Genomic DNA, 21759 nt, shown 5'->3' with positions numbered 1-21759 from the left:
CCAGGATTACTAAGTCAAATATTCCTGAATTGCTTCCTCAACTACACCAAATACATTTCTTTCCTACATAATTCATTCAATCTTTTTTCATACTATTCATGTTACGTTTAGTTTTTACTGTTTTCTGAAAATTCGAACAATTAGAAACTAGACTACATAAATAATGTTTTCAATCCCTGAATTCAGAATTGATTTCGGAACACTTGTCAACCTTTTAGATTTTTAATTAAAAGATCAAACTCAGAGAAAACAGAGCAACACTCACAGACAGCAAACTGACGTCTCTGCCAATTTTGAAGTTTTGTTTAATTACATTTACAGGTTTTGTTTGACTACATCTCCACAATCTTCTCTAAAAAAATGCAGCTAAAATGAAAAAAAAACATATGAATAAGAAACAAACCTTCAATTTGAAAGGCCTGGCACACTGAAGGGGTCAGGCCACACATTCACTCATGTAAACAAAACAAATGCATCTATTTCAAGATTGCCATATTTAGAATTTCATTGGCTTTCAAAAGTTTCCAGAATAGCTAATGTGAGCTGAATGTTTTTCTGGAGAGTTTATTCAACACTCCAATGCAAATTTTGTCACATCCCCATCGATTGAATGATTTCCCTTTAACAAATGCAGCTATGACAGTCGAGAAATAAGCATCACATTGAGTGAAAGTGCCTGAAGTTTGGCCCCTTGAATTAGCGGTCGGTCATGCACACTGGCAACATGATGGATGAACAAACTGATGAACCTACCCATTTTTCATGGTCGGCTTTCTAGTAACAAACAAATACAAGTGAGAAGAATGTGTTACTGGGATGTACGGCAGTCGATTACACCAGTCTGAGCAGCAAAAGGGTAGAAATGGGACCTTACAGTGGAAACTGGGGGAGGTGATTTATTAGCCTTGCTATCAGAGAGTTTGTATTCCAGCCAACATCATGTTGTCTTGCCAAACAAGGCCAGCCAACAATGTTGCACTGTGGAGCACAAAACAAATCTGCTACCCAGGCTAATAACAATGCAGGCCTAACTCCCCGGCGAAGCGCCGTACAAAGTAAGATACTTAAAGAACCGTCTGTGCCAGAGGGCGATGTTGTGCATGAAAGGACAAATGTGGTTACTGTAACCCAGAACAGCCTGCAACTTTTTTCTTTTCTTTTTGTGTGAAAATATTGCAGGGTTGTTTTTGTTTTTGTACCCAATTACAGTGCTGTACTGTCCACATCTGTGTTTCACAACAACGTTTGCTTATTTAGCCGATTTATTCCTAGAATACCAGTGGTCTCGTTAAAATATCCAATAACAATTTGGGGTTATTTGGGGGGATTGCTTTATAAATTGAATCAGACCACGTGTATCCACTAGGAAATGTGATTTCTTTTTTTTCCTTCTTCAAGCAATACCAAGCAACATATTCCAAATAATATCAGCTCGTATAAGAAGTAAGCATTGTTTTCTCTTTGTTTTTAAATTTAAAAGAAAGAGATTACCAAACTAATTCCCATCTCATGACTTCAGCCTTCATTTCAATCATACATTTTCTATTTAAAGATTTTATTTTAGATTTTTTTAACTATAGCTCTGGAGAAATTGAAGAGAGTGAACCCCATTGAAAACCTTCTGGTTATTCCACAAGATATAAATTTCTGACCTCTTCCTGAGGGAAAACAAGTATTGTTGCTTCTAAATGAATATAAATTTGCTTTCTTTGGATTATTTTGAGATTTGAAAGAACTGCATCTTTTTTTGTTATCTTCTGCTAATAAATATATATATATATATTTTTGTAATTTCAGACATGTTGTCAGTATCTCATAGAATAAAAGAACAATATTCATTTTACTCAAACATATTCCCATAAAAAGTAAAATCAGATAAACTGATCATTTTAAGTGGTCTTTTAATTTTTTTTCTAGAGCTGTATATGAGCCTCCCCCCTTCCCCACCTGTTTCTGTGCAAAGTAATAAATTATCCTTTCATTTCATCTACAAGAAAGAGCAATTTGGCTGATTGTAAATATTTGTGGTTGGGAAAATAAAGCAGTCTATTCATCTGCCTAATCAAAGCAAACTCATTTAATCTAAAACAGTAAAGCAACAACTAATTAATCAGATAATATAAGTGTTTTTATAGAACTGTTTAGCATTATACAAAAGGTGTAATGTATTACTGACTTTAACTGATTTTCACTAAATATTTCTAAGCAAATAGAACTTTCACACAACATATTTAACAGTAGGAAGTTCATTGTTTTCCATCACACTTCTGTGAGAAGAGCAGAGAATCCACAGGATCCGAGAGAAACGAGCTTTTCAGTTTAAACCAAGGATGCAGACGGTGCAACAGTGAACCCAGAACAATATTTCCCTCATTTGTTTTGAACTTAGTGAATTTTAAGTTATCAAAACCTTTCAAAATGCTTTGGGAAGCCTTAAATAATGTAGTGAATATGTTGACTACAAGTACACAAAAGCAAGTTTTCATCCGCTGAATGATAATTATTCAAAATGTTTAATATTTTATGCAAAAAATGTAAACTAGAGGGACAGCACTGTTAAAAATGTCTAAATCCAATTAGTTAATTTTTCTATTTCAAGTTTTTTCTACTCATGAACAGATTGTCTTCTATGGGGGGTGATTTTTCTGCCACAATAACACATTTTCGATCTGAATGTTTCTATCTATATAGTAATATAGATAGAAAGATATAGACAGTGGGCGACGCAGCTTGCTACAATTGATAGTAGCCACTCACGCACGGCCACTAGAAGGAAACAAACGCACCCAGTAGAACACTTGCATTCTATTGGTTGAGAGGTTGCCAAGCGACGGTACTTCTTCGTTCCAAGTGAGCAGAAAATGTTTCACAAGCGAGCAGAGAGGTTTGATACAAGCAGAGACAAGTTTTGAGTGCGAGGAGAAAAGTTCAAGAGAGCAGAATGAATATTTGAAAGTGAGCAGAAGTTTGGAGTACAAGCATTACAAGTTTTGAGAAGAAAGACATAAAACACTGCTTTCAGACTGAAAATGTAAGCACGAGTATTTAAAGTTTAAAAACAAACAACATGAAACCCTGCTTTCAGACTGAAAATGTAAGCACGAGTATTTAAAGTTTAAAAACAAGACATGAAACCCTGCTTTCAGACTGAAAATGTAAGCACGAGTATTTAAAGTTTAAAAACAAACAACATGAAACCCTGCTTTCAGACTGAAAATGTAAGCACGAGTATTTAAAGTTTAAAAACAAACGACATGAAACCCTGCTTTCAAACTGAAAATGTAAGCACGAGTATTTAAAGTTTAAAAACAAACGACATGAAACCCTGCTTTCAGACTGAAAATGTAAGCACGAGTATTTAAAGTTTAAAAACAAACGACATGAAACCCTGCTTTCAGACTGAAAATGTAAGCACGAGTATTTAAAGTTTAAAAACAAAAGACATGAAATCCTGCTTTCAGACTGAAAATGTAAGCACGAGTATTTAAAGTTTAAAAACAAAAGACATGAAACCCTGCTTTCAGACTGAAAATGTAAGCACGAGTATTTAAAGTTTAAAAACAAGACATGAAACCCTGCTTTCAGACTGAAAATGTAAGCACGAGTATTTAAAGTTTAAAAACAAACGACATGAAACCCTGCTTTCAGACTGAACATGTAAGCACGAGTATTTAAAGTTTAAAAACAAACGACATGAAACCCTGCTTTCAGACTGAAAATGTAAGCACGAGTATTTAAAGTTTAAAAACAAGACATGAAATCCTGCTTTCAGACTGAAAATGTAAGCACGAGTATTTAAAGTTTAAAAACAAACGACATGAAACCCTGCTTTCAGACTGAAAATGTAAGCACGAGTATTTAAAGTTTAAAAACAAGACATGAAATCCTGCTTTCAGACTGAAAATGTAAGCACGAGTATTTAAAGTTTAAAAACAAAAGACATGAAACCCTGCTTTCAGACTGAAAATGTAAGCACGAGTATTTAAAGTTTAAAAACAAAAGACATGAAACCCTGCTTTCAGACTGAAAATGTAAGCACGAGTATTTAAAGTTTAAAAACAAGACATGAAATCCTGCTTTCAGACTGAAAATGTAAGCACGAGTATTTAAAGTTTAAAAACAAACGACATGAAACCCTGCTTTCAGACTGAAAATGTAAGCACGAGTATTTAAAGTTTAAAAACAAGACATGAAATCCTGCTTTCAGACTGAAAATGTGTGCTCTTGAATTATGGCAGGAAAATTTCCCCATAGTCTTCAGGCTTTTTAAATATCTTTAAAAGGTTTTCTTTGAAAGTTGGCTGTTAAGAGAGATTGGTTTCTCTCCACTGTAGCCACATGCTTGTTTAGGTTGAAGGATTCCCAAAAGAAAATCACATGAACTTCCCTAATTAATACTTTATCAAAAAGCATTAAAGATACAATCTGCATCTACATTATTGGACTGAGATTAACTGAATTTGGACCAAGAATTGATTTATTCATTCATCTTTTAAGGTATCTTATGATGATACTCCTTTTTTCCATTTGCATTTTATAAGAAAACTGAATTGAAGACATTTTGTTCCAATTTCTTTAGCAGCTTTAATGTAAAATATCAAATATACAGTCTAACAAGCAGAAAACTGTATTTAAGCACCAACAACTTGATTTCTAAGGAGTTATTTGAGAGGTTTGGCAAACAGTAGTTCCTGTCTGCTGGATATTTCAGTAAATTCATAAAAACTTGCATTGTTTATCTGATGATTATTGAATTTTTTATTATCCTTTCCATTTGATTCAAATCTTTAGAGCACATTACACATAATGTCATGTGCAGGCTTAAAGACTAAGCAACAAATAAAGGAATAAAAGAATGGTTTAAATACAATAAAGTATTGAAAAACCTGTATTAAAAATATTTTTGAAAGAAAATAAACAAAAAGAGACTGACTAATAACACTTAGGTGTAAGACGTACCAACCCCCCAGACTCACACAGATGTCCGCTACGTACCAGACGTTTTCACAAAAATGTCCTTTTTTCTCCGCAATTTTGTTGATCGTAAAGAGATTAGATAATAAAAAATCCCATAACTACTTAAAGGAAAATCTCAAGTTGTGCTCAGTGGGTACAGCTGCAGGCGCTACTATATGCTATATTCTAATTAGGAGTGTTAGGGTAAATTTGGCTGAAAACATGTGCACACCACACTTTTCAGAACTTTATTTAATACGGTTGGAAAACAATGCATTATTTTCCCTAAACTTTGCAATATTTCCACCACTTTACTCTTATTTAAATTTGTGGTCGTACCAGGAGAAAATGTGGAAAGGTTAAAGGTCACTGAACGCTGCGCATAAAGCAGAGGTTTGAAGAACGTACTCACCCCTTCGCTGCTCGCTCCAGTGTTAGCCAGCATCTCCTGCAGGGCGCGGACCGACAGCGACTGCTCCAGCACAAAGTTACAAATGCACATGTCTGGAGGAACATACTGCAGGACAGAGGGGCAGAAAGGCAAACGGAGGGCAAATCAAATCACACATTCATTATATGAGTAATGAAAAACACATCACTGCTCCACGGTTAATTAGAAACAGAGTTTTATGTTTCTTGAATTTCTTCTTATGTTACGTTTGGGGCTGCAGAAGGAAAACAGCAGCTTCTCGCCTTTCTCCTCTATCTGATATAAAAATACTTGGTTAAACCTGAGACCCAATACTTTAGAGTAAAACTATTTTAGAAACACTTTTAGGATTTAAAATTCAAAATGTATGAAGGTGGTATCTGATATGCATGGAGTGACCTAGAGAGAAAACATCGTCCGTGAATAACAAAAACGAAAAACTGGTTAAAAGCTACAGAATTTATGATCAACAAACAGGGTTTGGTGATTTATTAAAGCATAATTATACATATATAAATAATAATAGATTATACTGGTCAAAATGCAGCAATATTTTACCACAGTATAAATTAATTATACTGTAAACAAGATCAATTTTTAAAGGTTTAAAATAAGCAATGCAAACAGATTTCTTTAGACTATGATTAGAAAATTGGCAGTGCTGCATTAGGGTAAATTTGGCTTTCAGAACTTTATGTAATACAGTTGGAAAACAATACATTATTTTCCCTAAGCTTTGCAATATTTTACATTACAAGTTAAAGTTAATTGAGTAATTATAAATATTAAGTACAATATGGGTTTTGTTAGCTGGCGTGAACATCATACAAAACAATATTTAATTAAAAACTGTTTGAACGATTCAGATTTTTCTGCTGCATTAATTAACTCAGATTTCCTACTTGCTGTGATGGAAACATCCGAACAAATGCATATTTTTGTTTTTTCTGGTTATTTGATGCTCAATCTGCAAAGAAAAAAATATCTTTAAAACATGTTTGGAATGCAATTTGTCACATCTGTGTTTTTACAACAACGTTTCTTCTAAAATGTTCACTAAACTTACAAGACAGTAGCTCTAGTTCTAGATCAAATGTGTCAAACTCAAGGCCCGTGGGCCAAATCCGGCCCGCTGTAGCTTTTTATGTGGCCATCTAGATTCTACACTAAACAAGCTTAAATATTATGTTATCAATCAAGTCAATGCAGTTTTTATCTGTTTACTGCCAAATTATGTCAATCAGTCCCTCCAGGTTTTTGGGAATCAGTGTGGAAATTCACACAAAATCAACAAACTGAGCTAAAAACTGGGAGTTTATTGCAGATTTTTCTGAAAAATTGTCAAAAACTTTCTTACTTGTACTAACTACAAGTACATACTTGTACTTGCCTCAGCTTTAATTGATGTCAGATTATAGTCCATGATCTATACAGCAAGTAATAAAAAAATCACATTTAAAGTCATGAATAAGTGCAAATATTTCCAAATTAGTAGCACAAACACTTCGATTTTTATTCCAAAAAATCACAAAACGAATCACAAAATCCTGGAGGGACTGAAAAGATGTTCAATAATATTTAATTTTAAGGATTCATTGATATTTTAACAGCTTGTGAACAGGTTTTATCAATACATTCTGGCACAACAGGCCCTTGATTTGGCCCAAAACAAAAATGAGTTTGACACCCCTGAACTAGATAAAGACGTCATATGATCAGTCTAACTGTCTATAACCATATTATTCTATCCCAGTCACCCTGGTCTGCACATTCGTGATGTTTTTCTTCTCTTACATATGTATTTTAAAAGGGGATTAACATAAAAACGCTCCATCACTTCAAAAGGTCAAACTAGTAACACAGCTGTATGAAGGAGGGAATCACTAAAACATGAAGATGAAGAAACTTAGAGGGAAACTTGTGTCTAGAAGTTAAACTCAGAGAAAAGAGAAAAACTTTTTTATTCAGATATTTTAATAAAGGGCAAGTGTGGTGGTATTTATGGAGATATAAGCTCAGAAATTAGAGAAAAAGATTAATAAACTTTGACAGTATGACAAAGAAAGAGCTTAAAATAAACATTCACCATGATGAATGTAGAGTTACAGCACTTCCAAATCACTAAAACTAAGCTTGATAATGCAAAAAAGTCTGTATTAATGTATCCAGTTAGCTGAGTTATTTTGGTATAGAGGTACTATAGAACAGATGTGAATTTTACCCTTTGAAGTTAAATTTTGGTAAATATTTCCCTTCTATGCAAAGTCTTCATGCAAGACAGAGTTTAAAAACTAACATATGTCAATAGTCTAGTTAAAACACTTTCATTAGGTGCAATAGCAACCTAAAAATGACACTGTGAGAATCACAATTTTTAATATATGAAAAAAATAAAGAAAGTAAAATCCAGTAAACGTAAATGACTCACTAGAAGCTGGGAGCAAAAACACATCAGGAAATCTGACAAACTGAGAGGAGAGAAGCTAAAAAGTAACGAGACACAAGTGTAAACAATTAAACTGAACAAGCAGGACAGCCAGGAAGTGACACACAGACACATTTACTTTCAAAATAAAACACAATAATTAAAAGAAAACTAAGTCATTTTAACCTTTTGGAGATAACTTAAATCCATTAGCTTCAACATAGTTAGTTTAATTCATTTCATCTTTGCATACTTGGGTTGCAGCAAACAGCATTAAATCTGGCCAGATTGTGTATTTTGGGATCTTATGCCTTTCAAAATAACTTAAAGCAATATACTAGTAACATTTCTCTAGCAATATTTAAGCATTTTTGTGTCCAAAAGACGCAAAAGATGTAACACAAAAAACAAAAAGAAAAACTCAAAGGTCAAAGAAGCTTCAGCTTTCCTCAACGTGTTTTCAGGCTTCTAAATCAATATTAAAAATAAATTCAAAACCCACTTAGAGCTCCTTTTGTTTTGTGGCGCCTCTAAATCCTGCCGAACGTGTCGGAGTGCACACAGCTCATAAAGAGCGTGTTGGCGGCGGAGAGGTTTACGATCGTGAGATTATCACCCCAACATGTAAAGACTGTGTGCAAAGATTCCTGCTGGACAGTAAACATGCCGTCGTAGAAATGCAACACAAATGTCTCCAGAGAGGGATTGTTATGGAGCTAAATTGGTGCCACAAAGTTTGATTTAAAGAGGAAAAAAAGTTTGAAACTGAAAAGAAGATGAGTAACCTTACGGAGGGGTGTCAAAGTGATTTTTCATTTTGTTCTTTGTTGTTTTTGCTGTAATACTTACTGTGTTATGGTGAAGGTTTCAGAAAAAATCAGCAATTATTGGAGAGAGAGAAGAGTGTTAGTGCTAATAATGTTCAGATAGAAACCAAGAATTTAGAAAAGTATGACAACTACTTCATCTTGCATTTAACGTACGATGACGTATTTGGGTCATAGTAGAGAGAAAAAAATAAAAAGTAGGAGTAAATTCCTGCCAAAACATTCCGAAATTTTGAGATTAATTTCACACTTGACTTAATTTCTCACTTTCAAAACTCAAATGTCTGCCAGAAACAACTTGGATATTTTCAAACTAATCTCACAAATTTTCTAGAAAAAATTAGGAAATTTCTGAGTTTCAAAAGTCAGAAATGTTCAAATTTTAAAGCAATTTTCTCTTTTTTTTTCTTTCTGTGATGGTCCTAGTACGCTGTCATATTTACTGAGTTGCAGTGAAGGTTTCAGAAGAAAAAAGAGTTAATTATTGGGAAGAAAATCCCTATGATTTGCATTATAGAATGACATTTTTACTTTAATAATTAATGATATAATAACTTTTTTCTTTTACTTCAGAACAAACTTTATGGCCCCAATTTAGTTCCATACTATCTCCTGAGCTACATTTAAATACCAACTTTGTGAAACTGCATTGAAGAAAACTGACGTTCTCAGATTCTGTGTTGAGTGAAACTCTACTACTGCAATAAAACAGGATTCTCACACATTTTCTCCAGCTGTATCAGCTTCTATTGACGACATTTCTCTATAAAATCATCTAAGTTTACACAAAGCTGTGCGCCGTTCCCACCTTGGCTTCAGAGGTGGGTTCCAAGTAACACAGGCGGTTTCCGAGTCCCTCCGCGGCCAGGCAGAACTTGCGATGCTCCTTCTGGATGGTGGCCACGCTCTGGAGCACCACCTCATCGTCCTGCCAGGGAGAGACAGGAGTGTTAATGCCAATAATGTTCCGATAGCGACCGAACGGAGATAAACAACATGCCTCCCTGACCGAGAAGTTAGAAAAGTATGACAACTACTTCATCTTGCATTTAATGTACGACGGTGGAGGCCGAGGGCCATTGTAGGTAGAAATAATTAAAATTGGAGGAGTACGTTTCTAGCAAAACACTCAAAGATTTTGAGATTAATCTCTCAAATTTTCTACAAAAGACTTTCTGAGTTTCAAAACCTGAAAATGTGCTAGAAACAACTTGGAAATTTTGAGATTAATCTCTCAAATTTTCTACAAAAGACTTTCTGAGTTTCAAAACCTGAAAATGTGCTAGAAACAACTTGGAAATTTTGAGATTAATCTCAGAAATTTACTAGAAAAAACTTGGACATTTCTGACTTTCAAAAGTAAAAAATTTTCTACTTTTTAAACGATTTTCTTCTTATTCCTGTCTGTCTACATCGGCAATGAAGATTTTTTTTAAAATCCTTCAAAACTTGAAAATTTGCTTAATACAACTTGGACATTTTAGATTAATCTCAGAAATTTACTAGAAAAACTTGGAAATTCCTGACTTTCAAAAGTCAAAGATTTTGGACTTTTTAAGTGATTTTCTCCTCCATTGTTTCAATCTACAATGACCATAGTCTGCCGTCGCATTTACTGAGTAATGGTTTCAGAAAAAACCTTCAAAATTAAAAAAATTGCTGGAAACAACTTGGAAATTAATCTCCAAAATCTTCTTGAAAAGACCTAGAAATGTCTGACTTTCAAAACAAAGCAAAATTTTCTGGAAAAACTGGGAAATTTCTGACTTTCAAAACTTGAAAATTTGCTAGAAACAACTTGGAAATTTTTAGATTCATATTAAACATTTTCTAGAAAATTTTTTTGGAAATGTCTGACTTTCAAAAGTCAAAAATTTGGTACTTTTGAAGTGATTTTCTCCTTTTTTCTGCCTACAACAGCCCTAGGCCACCGTCGTGTTTACTAATTTGTGGTGAAAAGAAAGAAAGAGACAATTATTGGAAAGAAAACTCCTTTGATGTGCATTATTTATGGGGTGAGAACCACATATTTGTAATTACATTCATAGCAACAAATGCACCGGTGGGAAAGACAAATAACTATGTTAATCAATAACAGAATATTATTTCTAAGACCAGGAGGGGAAGAAAAAAGCCTCGACTCAATCAGTCCAGCCAACAATAGAACATCTGACTCTGTCGGGCTGCAGAGGGTCAACCAACACACACACTCATTGATTTTCTTCACGTGGGCGTGCGCGTGTGTGTGTGTGTCTCCAGCCAACTTACATCCCACACACAGATTTAGACAGAAACGGCGATAAATGCTCCTAAAAATGTTTAAAACAGCGGCTGACTGGTTCTAAAGGTGGAAAATTAGAAGCGAATGCAAAGTTGGAAATATTTCTGGTTTGATTTAGAAAATCTAAAGATTACAAGAGGGAAGTCAAAAAGTTTGCAGAACTGGTTTGTTGTTTCAGGATGCAGAAACTTCATCCAGTCAGCTGAGAGACCAAAGGCTTCACACTTCATTAAAATCAAGTAAATAAATCTCTTTCTATTTGGCTGTTTGACATTCTGGAGGCCTTATGACCCAGCAGGCTCTGGCATCGCTACTCAACAAACTATCTTTATGCCTGCATGCGAACCAGCTCCAGGTTTTTACATATAAAGACATGAGACAGGCCGTTTGGCTTTTAAATAGTTTTAAAGTTATAGAATAAAATGTCATCTGAAAGCCTTCCAACTAGTGCAGTTTTCTTTCTCACTTGTTTTTATGTTTAAATTTTTGTTGTTTATTTTTTAAACCCAACTGAGAATGTAATTGCAAATCCTGTTTTCAATTCAAATGTAATAATTTTGGACATATAAAGATTAAAACATCCTGTACAGATCAGAAGTAGGACTTCGCTGGGGAAAAAATTTAAAAAAATAAAATCAAGCAAGTGAAGTAATCTGATTTTGTTTTTGTAGAAAAGGGATATTATTCACAAAGCATAAAAATTATTTGGTACGTTAAAAAACAAATTTATACACAGTTATAATTACAGAATTGAGGTCACTTTCTTTCAAAACGGTTGCTACACTGAGACAAGTGAAAGAAACAAAATAAAAGCTGATTTGATCAAATCTCTGGATATACGTGCTTTTCTTGAAAAAGACGAGTACTTTGTGTTGTACTTAAGAAAATTATGTGAGTAATAATTTCACTCTGATTAAAAACAAAAAAGTTTGATAAACAAATCTGTATGATTCTTGAACTGCAGTTTGTGGCCCAAAACAAATCAGTCCAAGACCTCAAAATGGCCCCCGGGCCACACTTTGAACACCCCTGATAATAGAACATGATTTTAAAGTATCTATAAAATCTAAACCTTTTCACTGGACTACGAAACAACAGTTTTAGCTCAAAGTATATTTGTGCAATATAATGGCCTAATCAAAGTCTAGATCTAAATCCAATTGAGAATCTGTGGCAAGAATTGAAGATTAAGGTTCACAGACACTCTTCGTGTAATCTTAAACTATTTTGCAAAGAATTAAGGAGTTTTTTCAGTATTTATTTGTGCAAAACTTTAAGTGATAAAACTTTGAAGTTCAGCGGTGACAAATTCTGTTTTGTTTTGGGCCAAATCTAAATCATAAATGCTCTTAAAGGGCCGGTTGTGTCAGAATGTATTGATAAAAACCTGATCACAAACTGTTAAAAGATCAATGAATTCTCAAAATGAAAGACTATTGAACATCTTTTCAGTCCCTCCAGGATTTCATGATTTTTTTTTAAATGATTTTTTGCAATAAAAATCAAAGTGTTTGTGGTACAAATTAGGAAATATTTGAGCTTATTTATGACAGTAAATGTGACTTTTTATAACTCGCTGTATAGATTATGGACTATAATCTGACATCAATTAAAGGTGAGGCAGCTGTTTAGTTCAAGTAAGAAAGTTTTTGACAATTTATGAGAAAATCTGCAAAACTAATAATTTGTTGATTTTGTGTGAATTTTCATGACAATTCTCAAGAAACTGGAGGGACTGATTGATATAATTTGGCAGTAAGCAGATAAAAACTGCATTGATTTGACTGATAACATAAGCACACTTAGTGTTTAGTCTAGAATCTAGAGGGCCAAATATAACGCTATGGCGGGCCGGATTTGGCCCACGGACCCTGAGTTTGACATCTGTGTTCTAGAAAGTAATGACTGACAAACATTTTGAGTATAAAAACCATAAATCATTTTTATTCTTCTTGACAGTTTAGTTTAAATTTTTGTAGATCCCCAATCCTTTTTCTGTAATTTTTTTGTAAATTGCTGTTCATCATAAAACAAAACTTCTTTCATATCTTCTACTTTCAGAGATAGCGCTTTCCAAACAAGATGGCAAAATTTTTTTAAACCAGTATAACTCTCTAGTGATTTATCCAGAAGCCTGAAATGTTTAAACTCAGCAACAGCAGAAAAACTTCGTTTCTGAAATATTTGATTTCCTCAACAAAAGCTGTTCACCTCTAAATATTGCAGCAAAACAGAGACAGTGAATCCTGGGGTTCAGAGAGAATATTGGCGCACTGCAGTCTTCAACCCAGAGAAACAAAATGAACACCGCCTGAGGTTAGAGGTCGTTGAGCAGCTCAAACTTCAATATCAGAAGCAGAGAAAATTGCAAGTATGAATTGTTTATTGGCACTTTTGGCATTTTCCACCTCATTAAAACACAGTTATGCACAACCTCTATTTGTCAGCGTGTTCCTGTAAAACAGCAGCGGTTGAGTCCCACTGGTTTAAAATGTTACAACTAAACCTTAAAGCTCCAACAGAAAAATCAAACGCAACTTATATTTCAATAAATTATAACGTGGTTTCTTTGTAACCACAACAAAACTTGGTAGTTAGCATTTCTGTGGCTTCAGTATACTGTCTGACCCACATGTGTCAAACTCGAGGCCCATGGGCCAACTCTGGCCCGCCGTAGCTTTTTATGTGGCCCACTAGATTCTAGACTAAACACTAAGTGAGCTTAAATATTATGTTATCAATCAAATCAATGTAGTTTTTATCTGTTTATTGTTAAAATTATATCAATCAGTTCCTCCAGTTTCTTGAGATTTATCATGGAAATTCACACAAAATCATCAAATTGAGCAAAAAACTGGGAGTTTATTGCAGATTTTTCTCAAAAATTGTCAAAAACTTTCTTACTTGTACTAAACAGCTGCCTCAGCTTTAACTGATGTCAGATTATAGTCCATGATCTATACAGCGAGTAATAAAAAGTCACATTTACCGTCATAAAGAAGCTCAAATATTGCAAAAAATTTCCAAACACTTTGATTTTTTATAGAAAAAAATATCAGAAAATTCTAGTGGACTGAAAATATGCTCAATAATAATATTTAATTTTAAGGATTCATTGATCTTTTAACAGTTTGTGAACAGGTTTTATCAATACATTCTGGCACAACCGGCCCTTTAAGAGCATTGATGATCTGGATTTGGCCCAAAACGAAAATGAGTTTGCGTTTTATGAGTTTTATCCTGCTGCTCTATGGGATAAAGAAACACTGAAAACACTTTAAAATGTTCAGTTTCTCTGTCTGTGTTTCCACTGTCCATACAATTGCACAAATTTGAATTACTAAAATAAATTTGCTTAATGAAAACATGATAATTTTGAAAAACATGTTTTTGATCAAAAGTTATTACGCTAGCATGAGTGCTAGCATGAGCGCTAGTATTTTTATACATATCTCAGCACTAATTTCTTAATAACCAGCTTATTCACACGTGACTTCAATTGCATTTGTTATTTAACGGAAACACAGGAATTGCGAAACTGTGTTTTTTTAACATCAGCAGAATATCGTGAAAGCTTTGCGTACATTTATAATATAAACTTCAAGCAGAAGTGTTCAGTCTGACTCCAAACGCTTTACTTTGACCTAAACTCCCGGCTTTGGATGCTAACTTCAGACCCAACTAAGTTGTATCTTGCGACATCTACAAGACAAAAAAACTAGAAACTTTTAAAATTGTGTTTATAAGTTTAGACCGAACGCTGTCTAGACGGAAAGATGACGAGTAAGCAGAAACGGCCGACATAGCGGCCAATAAATAGAATCATATTTGACAGATTTTTCACGGGTCTTATCACCAATAAAAAAAGGTTCAGGTTCTAATGAAGCGGCCATGTGTGGCTGACATTTTGACACAGTTTCTGCCTCTGCACTCCTGACTTGGTTCCAAGCCAGAGAATCTGGAGACGCTGAAGCACAGCGATCTTTGCGACAGCAGAGTGACCATCTGCTAGACAGCTAGACAGATAAGAAGCAGCTTCATTACTATGTATAGGGCTCTGGTAGGAGGAGGAAAGTGAGGGTTGGGTGGATGTGTGCAGAGGGGGGAACTTGACCCTGGCCTCTCCCACCCGTCTTCAACATGTCTGCACCAACATCATTGTTATAACACAGCGAGAACAGGAAAATATGCTGGTTTCTTTCGCAACCGTTTGGTTTCTCTTGGTGCTTTTGGGTGTGTTGACCCTCCAGAATAAACCACAAGTATTTCTCATCCTGTTTGTTCTTCCTGTTCATCTTTGTGCTAGATAACCAGCGTGTGTGTGACAGCAGCAGGTGTGTGTATGTGTGAGACCTGATGCATCCACCGAACGAAACCCGAGATCTCTCCCGATGCTCCTGCGTGCCAAATAAACTCCTACAATTCACCCGCCGCTGCCACCAATGTGAACTTGAGAAAAGTTGAATCTGTTGCTGCTATTTTGACGCACTTGCTTCTCGATATACTTGAGAGAGGAACGCTTGTTGAGTTTTTTTGAAAGACAGAAGACATGTTTGAAATCCAAATTAATTAGAAGAATTCCAGAAAACGTGTCTCCTTGTTCACACCGTCTTCGAGTGCAGTCTGTTTAAACTGGTCTGGCTTGGCGGGAGTCGTGTTTCTCATAAATGTCAGGCGGGGTGCTAAGTATACGGCCTTAGCTGGGTGTTTTTAGTGAAGCTTTGCTAACAACATTTGGAGAGAAGCAGATACTGTGTAGATGTGTGAAAACAAGAGCCTGATCATCTGCATTAGAGCCGCAAATGTTGTCATAGAAAGGACTTTTTCTGCTGGAGGAGAAAAATCAACTTAGGTTGGAAAAAATGAGTATTTATACCAGTTAAACTGAAAAAATAACATGCTATTGACATAGTATTGCTAACTCTGTAAGGTCTGTGGTCTAATTTTGAATTTATTCTTATATTTTCACCTTAAAAACGATTTACCTTGCCTTTTTTGGCATTGTTATTTTCAGCACAACCTCAGCTTTGTGATTTTACAGTGTTTGTTTCGTTTTCACAAAATGCATGATCACAGTGGACCAAAAAACTCATAAAAAAAACAAACAGAAAATCAACTTAGGTTTGAAAAAAATGAATATTTAAACAAATTAAACTTAAAAAATAATACATTACTGCTACATTATTGTTAAATTGTTTGACATTTTGAGTTCAAACTCAGACTGAACGGAGAGAATCTGAATATCAATTTTCAGTGTCAACTGGATTTGGGATTTGGATTTGACTAGGCCGCTCTAAAACATGAATATCCTGTAAGCTGTGTCTGTAAGCTTTACAATCCCAAAAGCCACTTTTTCTTTCAGTTCAGCTAACTAAAACGTAAGACATTTTTGTAAACTAACAACATATATATTCCTACAGTGGGAAATATGTTGTAATTTATTGTTGTTCAACATAATGACAAGAAACATTTTTATTATAAAATACTACCAGTATTTTTAGTCTCATTCTGTTTTGTGAAATTAAGTCATAAAATACTAAAAAACTGCTACAACCTGCATTTGTTTTGTATTTTTATTTTAAAAATATGAAATGTTTCCTTGTTATTTCATTCAAAAAGCCATTTGCAGAGCTGCAGCTGCAGACCCTTCATATAAATCATTCAATCTGTCTTGTGCAACTTCTTGCAGGTACTGAACATTTCCGAGTACAAGTTATAGGAATGTGAAACCTTTTCTAGCATTTAAAAAGTCAAATTGTCACAAAAGGCTAAACATACAGCTCTGGACAAAATTAAGAGACCACTTAAAACAGTTCAGTTTATCTGATTTTAGTTTTTATAGGAATATGTTTTGTTCTTTTTCCTAGAAAATTTCTGATGTTAATCCAAACATTTCTGGGAGTTTTTTTTTCTATCATATTTTCAACATTTGGAGCTCAAAAATGTTGTTTTTTCTTTTTTTTCTAGAATGTTTCTGAGATTCATCTAAAAATATCAGTTCTTTTTTTTAAAGCATATTTTAAATTTTTGGAGCTCAGAAATGTCATTGTTTTTTCTAGAAAATTTCAAACTAAAACTTTACATCTTGGTGAAAAAATATCTGCATGGTGGCTGGAAAGATGGATGTGTGGTCCTGAAAGAAAATCCTTTAGTGGCCGTAAAAGACTAAACATACAGCTCTGGAAAAAATTAAGAAACCACTTAGAATGATCAGTTTCTCTTATTTTACTTTTTATATGTCTTTGTTTGAGTAAAATGAACATTGTTCTTTTATTCTATGAACTACTGACAACATGTCTGAATTTATAAGCAAAAATTCAGTTTTTATTTGCAGAAAATGAGAAATGGTTAAAGATTTCTCCTTTTCTTTTGGCTTATCACTTGTTTCTTACAATAAATCTGTATTCCCTTACAGTTCCCTGCAATGGCTAATAAAGTATTCTCTCAGTAAAATGTTCAGAAGAGGTTCAGAGAAAACGCTAACTTTTCATTTCTAACAGAATAATGTTGGTTCCGATCGGCAGAGCTGTCCTCCTGCGGTTGTGCTTCAGTCTGCTGCTTTAAAACATCAATAAATGGAAGAAAGTGTAGAAAATCAGGCCACACAAAAACTGTTTTCTGAGTTCACTGTAGTGAAAGTGTTATAAGAAACTCTATCAAGTTAGTAAAAATAAAACTACCAAAGAAAATGCAATTATCTGGCAGTTATTTCAAACAGAAAACAAAGTCAGATTTTTTTAGCGCAAGGTTTAGATTTTGTTTAAATAGTAAATTCTCTCTATTTTTTGCTAAGTTGTGTAAAAAATTAATGTTTTTCAAAAAGATCAGCATTTATTGACAAAGTATCATGCCACTCTCACCAAAATTGCCAAAATGAATCCACGAAAACCAAACCCGACCACAGTGAAAAGCAAACTTAATTATGTTTGAGATCCAGAAAATCAAACAAGTCTTCACAGCAAAACAAACAAACAAACAAACAAACAAAAAAAACAGAAATAAATCCCCACAAGTCTTTATAGTACAAAGCAGATAAATGATTTCAAAATAAATTTTCCCACAAAAATCGGCTTTGCGGAGTCTCTCTAGGACCCAAATGAGTAAGAATCAGCAGAGCACAACTGTTCTTTACAAAAAAAACTTTCCATATCTGTATTATATCATTGGCAACACAAACAAAAAAGATAAAGTGAGATTTTTTAAAACTTTTTTAAAAGTAAAAAAGCTCATTTTATCTTTTTTTCTAAACACTTTCTGCTCCAGGATTGAGAAACAATTAAAACATCATTTAGGTAACAGATAGAATTATTTAATCTGTCTTTTCAAATGTTCCTCCAACATGTTTCACCCACAATATCTTTGCTTCAGCTGCAAAATTCCTTCACAATAGATTGAAAGCCAATATTTTCCCATTATAGCCGATGTAACATATAATTTTAGAGTAAAATTATATGGTAAAAATTGGCAACTGTAAACTAATTTCTCATCATAGATATTTAGTTTTTTACATCAATGCAGTGCAGTATTATGTCAGGTAAAACAGATTATGTGTGGAAAAACGAGACTTTCAGCTGCTTCCATTCACTGCTGCTATGTTTTACACAACCACTGCACATTTCAGAAAAACAAAAACATATTTGGGGCCACAGCTGTTTGGAAGAAACAGAGTGCTGAGTCAGTGTAACAATGCAGGTCAGAATTGGAGCAGATTATATCATCTGCAACTGCTTTCTGCAAGGATTTCAGTTTTCCAAATTATGAATTTTGTCACAACAGACCAACAGACTTTTAAATTTCTTATTTCTTCTTGGCTGGACATTTTTTATTAGCTGCTGGTTGGTTTTCTGTATTTAACGTCGTCAAATGCAGCAATATTCTCAACGGCTTTTCGATTGCTTTCACTGTTTTAGACGTTTTCCTTACATATTTCTAAACTTTAAGCAGGGGAATTAATATTTAAATGAAAGGGAAAAATTTCACAAATGACGATATGTGAGATTTAAGCAAATCATGTGTCATAAAACAGTAAAGCAGCTTTTAGTGTAAAAAGATGTTTTACACTAAAATTAGATGTCCAATGAATACAATGTTAAAATAGGCTAAAAATACAACTAAAATTAAACAATTCAAAAAATTATTTGTAGCTCCTTCTACAAACAACTCACTTCTGCTTCCCTATTTATATTTAAAAAAAATTTAAACTGATCTCCAGCTTTAACCAACCCTTTCCTTTATATCAGTACTTGTGCAGCAGAGTTTTATATAATTTTTAAATCATACATCACATATTAATGCAGTATACCAACAGAGCCATTTTTCTCTGCCTTGCTTATCTATCATACCTTGGGCAACTAATGGATGGATGCATCTAATATGCGGCCAGAGTTGTTCTTTATGCACAAACATATAAGCATGAATTATTTGTGTAGGTGTATGTATAAGTACAAGTGCATAAATGCACAGGTCAAAATGAATAATGCATTTCACATTAGGCTACATGTTAGAAAACATAAATTATATTCCGCTGCCGCCTGTGTGGTGTCCTCCTAACTAATTGGATTTTCTGGGCTTACTTTGCATGCATATTGCCTCTAAATAATGAAAGTCTCCACGCATGCAGGAGCAACTCATCCAGCTAACCAGAAAGAAACAATTGAGTGAGTTTCTGTTTCATTGTTCAGCAGAAATGCTGCGTGAAGAGACTCAACAAGTCGCTTATGTGTGAGAGGCGAAAAGGAGCCGAGATTAGGAGAAGTTAAGGCATCGACCGGCGTAGAGCCAAACAGCTAACCGTTAGCGCTGTTTGTGTTTCAAACTTTATGTGCTGCACAATTACCTCCTCAGAAAATACATCATTAAGTACGCATGTGTCAAACTCAAGGCCCGTGGGCCAGATCCGGCCCGCCGTAGCTTTTTATGTGGCCCACTAGATTCTAGACTAAACACTAAGTGTGACCCTGTCACAATGATGAATTTTGCTGGTCGATAAATTGTTCCAGCAGTTATTGCGATAAACAATAATATTGTTGTTTTGAGACCTTTTTTAAATAATATAATGGTAATGGCAAAATAATAATGCAAGAACACGTTCTAAAACCAGTAAACTTTAAATTCTAACGAACATTTAAACACTGGAACTGGAAGACATTTGAAATATCAAAAATGAATAAACAAAACAACAAATAAAATGAATCCTAAAGTCTTTGTAAACAAAACTGTCCTAGTTGAGACCAAAGCACTAAACTGAAAACTTTAATCCTCCAGTTTTTGCTAGAAAGAGAGAAAAAGAGATAAACGATAAATCATGCCAATGGAAATTATAGCTTGTTTTAATTTATCATGCAATTAATTGATTTATTGATTATTGTGATAGGCCTAACTAAGTGAGTTTAAATATTATGTTATCGATCAAATCAATGCAATTTTTATCTGTTAACTGCCAAATTATATCAATCAGTTCCTCCAGGTTCTTGAGAATTATCGTGGAAATTCACATAAAATCAACAAATTTCTCAAAAATTGTCAAAAACTTTCTTACTTGTACTAAACAGCTGCCTCAGCTTTAATTAATGTCAGATTATAGTCCATGATCTGTACAGCGAGGAATAAAAAAATCACATTTAACGTCATAAATAAGCTCCAATATTTACGAATTAGAACCACAAACACTTTGATTTTTATTGCAAAAAAATCACAAAACAAATCACAAAATCCTGGAGGGACTGAAAAGATGTTAATCTGTTTACTGCCAAATTATATCAGTCAGTCCCTCCAGTTTCTTGACAACTAAGTTACTATCACCAAATAGTAAATAAAGAAAAGATGCAGGATAAAATGTAATGCTTCTGAAGGGTTTGCAACAAAATGGTCAGTGAAAAAGCTAAAAGACTTGTTAATGATTTGTGGGTTTATCCAGGAGAACAAGATGTCTCACCTAGATTACAGCTCCTACAGCTGGATATTCACATCTAACAGAAACTACTTTGTTCAAAGTGACATTGTGCCTTTTGACATCCCAAAAAGACTTAAAGGCTCTAATGTTTCATGAAGGAAACTTTATATTTATATTTATACCTCAGCATATTCTGTAGCAGCTAAGTCAGAGCATCTGAAAAACTGAGCTAAGTTACTCTCTCCCACGGTTCACCACAACTTAAAGTATCCTGCTTGTACCATTTCGTGTGTTGTTGTTGTTAGAGGTGTAGCGATACAATAATCTCACGATACAATATACGATATTCTGATCACGATACAATATGTATCACAATGTTTGGCAAACGACACAATTCAACACGATTCGATGCACTTTTACGATTTTATTAGGACAGAGTGATTTTAGTGACATTTTGTGTTCCATAGACTTGGATTTAATTTATTAAAAACTGATTAAAAGCACCAACTACAATACCTGACTCTGATTGGACAGAGTCTAACAGTCTACAGCTGGACAAAATGAATCAAAGATGCAGAGAGAAAATTAGTTTCTGTCATTTAATTCATGTGGATTTGACATAAAACTCAAACTTTTAACAGTGATCCAGGAGCTGAGTGGGGAGATCATCAGCCTCTGTAGACTCTCAGTATGCAAATTATTGCACTTTTGTTTTTCTTTTGGACATAGTGTGGCTGCATTTTGGAGTAAAAAAGTCCTTTGGACTCTAGGAAAAAGGTTTTTCTACCTTGGCTCTCGGAGTTAGCCGTGGCTGTAAGCCGTTTACTACTAGCTGCTGGGGGAGTGGCTCTGCCTCACCCCGTAGTGATTGACTCCTTGCAGCTGCGCAGCGCCGCCATTCCCCTGTTGGACCTCTGAGTAGCTGCCTCTCAAACTGCCAGGATCTCA

General features: G+C 34.3%; 1 protein-coding gene across 4 annotated transcripts in view; it reads right to left on the bottom strand.

Annotated features, from left to right (window-relative positions):
* ryr3 (ryanodine receptor 3) overlaps positions 1–21759 on the bottom strand; it is a 138575-nt gene that overhangs the window by 107955 nt on the left and 8861 nt on the right. For 2 of the 4 annotated variants that reach the window (XM_028040613.1, XM_028040614.1), the window contains exons 2-4: positions 9447–9566; positions 5369–5473; positions 754–774 (exon numbers count right to left, since the gene is read on the bottom strand). In XM_028040613.1, the coding sequence (XP_027896414.1) occupies positions 754–774; positions 5369–5473; positions 9447–9566 (246 nt within the window). The remainder of the gene's footprint in view (positions 1–753; positions 775–5368; positions 5474–9446; positions 9567–21759) is intronic. The other 2 variants (XM_028040615.1, XM_028040616.1) reach the window with 1 other exon arrangement.

The sequence above is a fragment of the Xiphophorus couchianus genome, chromosome 15, assembly GCF_001444195.1.
Source record: "Xiphophorus couchianus chromosome 15, X_couchianus-1.0, whole genome shotgun sequence".
NCBI classification, from domain to species: Eukaryota; Metazoa; Chordata; class Actinopteri; order Cyprinodontiformes; family Poeciliidae; genus Xiphophorus; species Xiphophorus couchianus.
Note: the sequence above shows the minus strand (reverse complement) of the source record. Positions and strands in the feature narration are given on the sequence as shown.